This window comes from Carassius auratus, chromosome 50 (genome assembly GCF_003368295.1).
Source record: "Carassius auratus strain Wakin chromosome 50, ASM336829v1, whole genome shotgun sequence".
NCBI lineage: Eukaryota > Metazoa > Chordata > Actinopteri > Cypriniformes > Cyprinidae > Carassius > Carassius auratus.
Window position 1 is genome coordinate 5,553,185 of NC_039292.1, and position 6,914 is coordinate 5,560,098.

The window sequence follows — 6,914 nt, forward strand, 5'->3', positions numbered from 1 at the left end:
AGAAATTACTGGTAAAATAAATATCGATACATATGCAAACACACAAAATATTTTAATAAAAATGTTAAATAATAATAATAATAATAATAAAACGACCAACTGTTCTCTCTCTCACTGCACAGTTGTTTGTAACCATAGGATTAAACAGCATAGGAAATAACGCCGTTGCTCAGCAACAACCCAAACGGTATACTCGTAGAACTCAACATTGAGACAATAAAAACGCAGACACTGATTGGATCATCAAATCAACGGACCAATCAGTAAAGGCGTTGCTCAAAGAGACGACGAGTTTTGATTTTAGAAGCTAACGTTAGCCGCCGTAGCTCAACTACTAGAAGATGTCGGTGAAACGGGGGATTGGCGATTCTGAGGTCAGTGGTTTTATTTTTATGCAAAGTACAATTTGAAAAACGTTTAAAGGGAATGTGACACCGGGGCAGTTGCTCCACCTTTACCATCACATGCATAACGTTACCTGTCTGTCTGACCATCCAACATCAGTTCACGACTGATGCTTTTGTGTTGTATTAATTTGTAACAATGCCGATCAATACATGAACCTTCTGTCTAATCTAATGGATGTTATTAGAGTTTACGGCGACTTTGACAAACACTGATGCTCTATAAAATCGGTGTTTGTTTCATAGACATAATGTTCTCAGATGAGCCACTGCACAATGCATTTATCTGTAGAATGTTTTCTTAAAATGGGTGCTTCTTTCCCCGCAGTATTTAAAGAAGAGGGTTCCACAGAATCAAAGATATCAACATGTAAAAACTCGACTTGATACAGGTATTCAGGTTTTGTGTGTGTTTGTGTGTGTGTGTGTGTGTGTGTGTGTGTGTGAGAAATCATAAACATTTTTGAATATCCACTGCATCTATGATCAAGTATATGATGATTAACCTAGTTTATTTTGAAGGTTCCAGTCTGACAAAATACATGGAGAGACTAGAGGAGGCAAGGAAAAGTAAGTTATGAATGAAATAATTCATATATTATAGTGGAGAAATCAATTTGATAAATAAAAATGTCATGGTGCATTTACTTGAGAAGTAAAGGGTGATTCTAACACTTTACAATTGCTGAAATTTGAAAAAAATTCCAAACAATGGTGTATTTACAAAAAATGCATCTTGTGTGAACAGGCACTTAATGACTTGTTTCCACTATTTTGTCTCCAGATACACTTGTCCTACTTATATTAACTTACCTGATAAGGAGAGAAAGTCTTTTTTGTCCACGTTGGTCATCTGTTACAAGTTCCTTGTGATTTCTCAAGGATAAGCAATCCTTCCTTCTTTTGGCTACATGAGTAAAGGATGGTGATTGTACTGTAGATTACAGTAATTCCTCTGTCGAGGCTGTCTGTCATTTGGCATCTTAAAGTGGATTTGGTGGTGAAGCTGCACTATGGAGTTCTTGCCAGTCCAGTTTAGAGAGTTTAACCAGTATCAAAATGGAGTTTGATATTTTGGGAGTGAATTTAAGTGATTTGTCTTTAAATAAAGATGAAGTGAGAAATGGTAACACTCAGGATCCAGGTAAAATACATCTAAATTGTTGCAGATTTTTTGTACAACAGCTCAGCATAATTTGAAATGCATTCTTATGTAATTTTCTTCCCAGACTACAGATATAGGAAGGACGAGCTGTTTAAAAGACTGAAAGTGACAACATTTGCACAGCTGGTACGTGAACAATAAATTAAACAAAGCATCATCTTTACTTCCAGTTGTAGTAGAGTAAAAACACATAAAAAAAAACAATAATAGTGCCATTTTCTTATTAAATATAAATATGTAATTTATTCATGTCATGTTAAAGATGAATTTCCAGCAGCCATCTGTCAGAAGATCCTTCAGAAATTATTCTCATATGCTCATTGGCTGCTCAAGCAACATTTTTATTATTATCAATGCTGAAAGAGTTGTGCTGTTTAATATTTTTTTTGGAAAAGTTTGGTTTCATTCATTTGAAATCTATATTTTTGTGACATTATAAATTCCTTTACTGTGTCATTGCTGAATAAATGAATAATAAAAGATCTTTGACCACAGACTTTTGAACAGTAGTGTAATTTTAACATATACCTGAATGTATGTTTTTATATTTTGTGTTTTATATCTTTTTTTTCCCCCAGTTAATCCAAGTTGCTTCAGTCTCAGAGCACGATGACAATTTTAAAGATGAAATCGAGGGATTAGAAGGTAGAGTTTCATTTCTCTTTTATGTTACTCTAATTGTTTTTGTCAGTTATTTTTGCTGACATCATTATTATATTTGAATTTGCTTATATTTAGGAACAATGATTTGAACAAAGCCCTATCCCAAAGAATTAAACTTAGCAACCATCCATAGCACCCTAACAACCACTTTTTAACAAGAATTTGCAAGTGAACACAAAGTTTCTTGGTGTAATGAAATATTTTAGTGAGAGAATTAAAAAGCTGTGTGAGCAAATGCAAATTTCCTTAGGGTGGACGCAAAGGTTTAAAAGTTTGCAAGTGAACTAAAAATTTCCATGGGAAATTGAATACTTTCGTGAGAGAAGGCTATAGATTTAGAGCGATAAAAAAAAGAATCTTGGAGGTAAAAATACTTTTGTGTTTACTGCAAAAATATTGCGATCTGGCCATTAGAGTCTCCACACTTTAGCAACTGCATAGAAAGTCCCTGACAATCATTTGTGGTTGTTTTCATTTATTTTGCATATGATTTCAGATGATGTTTCAATATTCTCTGCATCACCAGTCCTTGACCATCTTTCCGATCAGACAAATGGTTCCCCCCAGCCGACTCTTCCTCCCTCACAGAGTATCAACAATGATGAATCTGGCGACACTGCGTTTTCTCCTAGATCTACACTCCAAAGGTAGCTGAATCACCCTTGTGTTTGTAACTAACACATAAAGCGATCTCTTTAATTCGACCAGGCACATCAGAATATCATTTTATGCATCTAACTGATGCCCCCTTTAACATCCCTTCTACTGTGTACCCACAAGAGCTCTGATTGGCTGGCTAGACTGCTTTCTCATGACCCCAAGCTCAATTGAGCCTGTTTAGGGGCAGTCAGTGCAATCAGACTCCGTCCTCAGAGACCCTGTGGTGGGAAAACCATGAGATATAGCCTGTAACGGTGAGAACCCCTGACTGTCCTCACTCCGTGTAACTGAGAATCTCTGTGCTCAATCCTAGTGTTATCAGTGGTGTGGGAGAAATGGATCTGGACAAGAACGGACAGAGGAGCATCCCAAACTCTCCAGTGTCTACCTCCAACATCACAGAGTGCCCTTATCCTGACTGCCCATATCTGTTGCTGGATGTGCGGGACAGAGAGCAGTATGACCAGTGCCATATAATCAGTGGTAGGAAACTTACCTAGAAACCGTGTTTTGAGACATTTTAAAATAATTAATATGAATGTTATCTGTTAATAAATGTATCTGTTTTTTGCTCGTAGCATATAGTTACCCCATTGCGACCTTATCAAGGACAATGAACCCATACACGAAAGAAGTGCTTGATTATGTATCCTTCTATTTCTGTTATTGATTTAATATATATTTAAAAAATATATATATATTTTTATTGTAAATGTATGAAATGCACTTCCATATGTCTTCTTTTATTGTTTTTTACTTTTATAATTTGTATTATTTATTAGTCATTCATTGGAACTCAAATCTTTATTGCAAACCTATGTTGTTATAATTATTATTATATTATTCATGCTATATTATTTAGTAGTATATGATTATTATATATTTATATTTATATGGAGGAATAAATTAATTTATTTCATACAAGAACAAAAAAAATATATATTTATTGTGCTTTCATAAATTGATAGGATTGAAAAAACAATCAAGGCACACACTGTTATTGTCTTTTAATGAAAAATGATTTTTGTCCTTTCAATTTCTTGTGTACTGGTGTGCATCACTATTGTTACAATCTTTTACAACTATGCAGAAAAATGCATCGGGGAAGATCATCATTTTGTATGATGAGGATGAGAGGATAGCAAGTCAAGCTGCCACCACCATGTGTGAGAGAGGCTTCGAGAATCTCTTCATGTTGTCAGGGGGTGAGTCAGACGAGAAGTCCATCATGAAAAAATGTAATGACTTCTCATAGAAGGGTTCCTTTTTCAGATTAATATATTTATACATCGATCATTGGGGTCTCGGGGATCTCCAATAACATACATGTTTTTTACATGTACATAATTTGTATTTAATGCCATTTATTCTTTAACTGATCTTTTCCTTTCTCAACAAGGTTTAAAAGTGGTTGCACAGAAGTTCCCTGAGGGAATGACAACTGGCTCCATTCCCATCTCCTGTGTGCCGTCACCCTCGGGACCTGGAGGTCGTAAGCGATCGGTTCCACGGCAGACATCCCAGCCAGCAGAAAGAAAGTGGCGGTTCACCTCAGAAGACCTCAGCAAAATCCAGCATCACCTAGAGGAAGTCTTCATACCCAGTGAGCCCAGCAGTGAGTCTTCCATTTCAAATCTGATCAAACCATCATAACCATTTTCACTGTATTATTAACAACTTACCAGTAGATGGTAACAAAATATCTAAATGCAACCACAGCCATCTCAGTATGATTTTTTTGTTGTTGTTGTTGAAAATTTATTTGTGTGATGGCAAATATGAATTTTCAGCATCATGATCCTTCAGAAATTATTCTAATATGATGATTTGCTGCCATAATTATTATCAAATATTATTGGCTACATTTTTAATAATGTGTATAATTTTTACTCTTAACTAGTGTGGTTATTATCCCCCCCTCCCCATTTAAGGTCGTCTCAGCAGCAGAATGTCCACTAGCAGCGCTCGCTCTAAAGCGTCAACAGTTCGGAGTCGACAAGGCTCGTCCATAGCAGGATCAGAAAGTGCTCGTTCACGGAGCAGTCAACCTTGGAAATAACACTCAATTTTACCTTCATCATTGTCATCTTCACTCCAATGCAAATAAAGCCTTTATATTTTACTTTTGCGGGATTCCTGTGAACATGGAAAATCTATACAATTGTGTTTTTTTTCTTCAGTTTACTCGTATTATGCCACATGCACATTCTCAGAACTACACTACATTTCTTGGATCTGGTAGTACACACAAGTGGCAGTGTTTTATTATTTTGCACTGCAGACTCCAAATCCAAACTACACGTTTAAGATCTAAATCTGTTTCTGATCAGTTTTTTCGGGATCACTGGCCGTTTATACTATAATGATGGTACAAGATGTGTAGAATTTTAACATCTTTTAATGCTTTTGTAGGTTCTTCTATATGTTATGTAAGTAAGCACTTCTTGGTCGTCATTTTCTGTTCAGTGAGCGTGCTGGCTTAGCTACTGTATGTTTACTTGCTCAGTAGGTACATTATGAATGTCGCAGTGCTTTAGAAATATTTTAGATGTGCTGATTTTGCCTTAAAGGCAGGGCTTGTTTTTTTTTTTTTTGTGCATTTATCTAATGTTCAATGCTTTCCAAACCAATGCAAAAAGATTTTTCTTCATAATCGGCATATACTCTGCTGTGATTTGAATGTAGATGTGATTTTGGCCATTAATGAAGATGATGTTTCTGTGTGAAACTTTGCTTTGTCTGTTGCAGAGCCTGATGAAGGAACTTAAAAGTGCATTTATTGGAGTCAGTGTGTACATGAAGTGGTAGAAAGTGCTTTTTTAAGCCTTTTGTTGTCCATGTTTCTGTGCTTATTGACTGGAATCAGTTATCCCTGTTCTGTTGTAAACATTGTGCTATTGACCAAATAAGTCATTTAATTTAATCAATGAAAGCTACCTGGTTTATGATGTATTGAAGGCTGAATAAAAATCTATTTTATATTGTATACCCAAGTGATGCCTACATGATATTTATGAATAGCATAGTGCCATATTAAGATATTTTTTCACACTGTGTATTATCCATCGCTTATTGATTATTTGATTTTTATTAACTCTTTTATGCAGTTTGAAAGTATGAACTTTTATGTAAGTAGTAGTATAACGGTGAAATAAAATTGCATCTTGAAACCACATGATTAGCATTTAACTAAAATTATTAGCCTTAAAATTCATGATTCATATACTAGAACTGTAGCATAATCACTATTTATCGCAATAGTTGCTTGTCTGCAATATTCGCTGATAAATCATGCACGATTCCTTCTTCATGGACTCACCAGAAATTTGGTATTGTTGTCAGTTACTGTTATCAGCATACTATGATATGGGACACACTAATATGGCATATTACAAATATTAGATAGTATGTATACTGGTATTTAATCATTAAAAAAAGGTGTAGAGGTGGAACAGATAACACTGAGGCTGGGGGAGGACCCTCAAAAGGTGACTGGACCTTTTGAGGGTCCAGTCACCTGTCTGATAAATGGTCGATATTAAAATGCTAAACTATCTAAATAAATTTAAGATAAAAGCAAACAATAAAATCACTAAAAACTAAAATCAAGGTTTTAAATCATTCAAAACTGAAATCAATGCTACAGGTAAATTTCACAACTTTATAATGCACTGTATGTTGGATAAATGGATATCCATTTTAAGATTCGCTGAAGAGTATGTTTAATTTAGTATAACTTATACTAAAACATCTACTTAAAATAAAATATATAAAAACTGCAAACGTATTTTATGTCAGCAAGATGCCATTGCAACATTTCACACCCAAAACTGAATAAAAAAAAAAAATATATATATATATATATATATATATATATATATATATATATATATATATATATATATATATAAATGTACCCAAAATTTACACAATAAAACAACAACACTGATTTAAAGGGGGGTGAAATGCTCATTTTCACCCAATCTCCTGTTAATCTTGAGTGCATATAGAGTAGTACTGCA

At 34.6% G+C, this 6,914-nt stretch overlaps 1 protein-coding gene across 2 annotated transcripts; it reads left to right on the top strand.

The window, feature by feature from the left end:
* The first annotated feature begins 166 nt into the window (after positions 1-166).
* Positions 167-5,878, top strand: LOC113066749 (centrosomal protein of 41 kDa-like). Of its 2 annotated transcripts, none has more exons than XM_026238762.1 (11): positions 167-374; positions 733-796; positions 927-974; positions 1,634-1,695; positions 2,148-2,214; positions 2,729-2,879; positions 3,206-3,375; positions 3,471-3,538; positions 3,983-4,097; positions 4,292-4,495; positions 4,824-5,878. In XM_026238762.1, exons 1-11 carry the CDS (start codon positions 342-344, stop codon positions 4,949-4,951), a joined length of 1,110 nt encoding a protein of 369 aa, XP_026094547.1. In that variant the 5' UTR covers positions 167-341; the 3' UTR covers positions 4,952-5,878. The 2 variants fall into 2 exon arrangements, with proteins under 2 accessions (XP_026094547.1, XP_026094546.1); XM_026238761.1 differs by having other exon boundaries at positions 172-374; positions 4,292-4,507.
* Positions 5,879-6,914: the final 1,036 nt, after the last annotated feature.

What these genes read in the sequence shown, in the direction of transcription:
- LOC113066749 (XM_026238761.1), top strand. Translation starts at nt 342, where the DNA reads ATGTCGGTGAAACGGGGGATTGGCGATTCTGAG. An exon ending in ACTAGAGGAGGCAAGGAAAA is followed by an intron (nt 975 to 1,633) that starts GTAAGTTATGAA and finishes TTTTCTTCCCAG; the next exon opens with ACTACAGATATAGGAAGGAC. An exon ending in CATACCCAGTGAGCCCAGCA is followed by an intron (nt 4,508 to 4,823) that starts GTGAGTCTTCCA and finishes TCCCCATTTAAG; the next exon opens with GTCGTCTCAGCAGCAGAATG.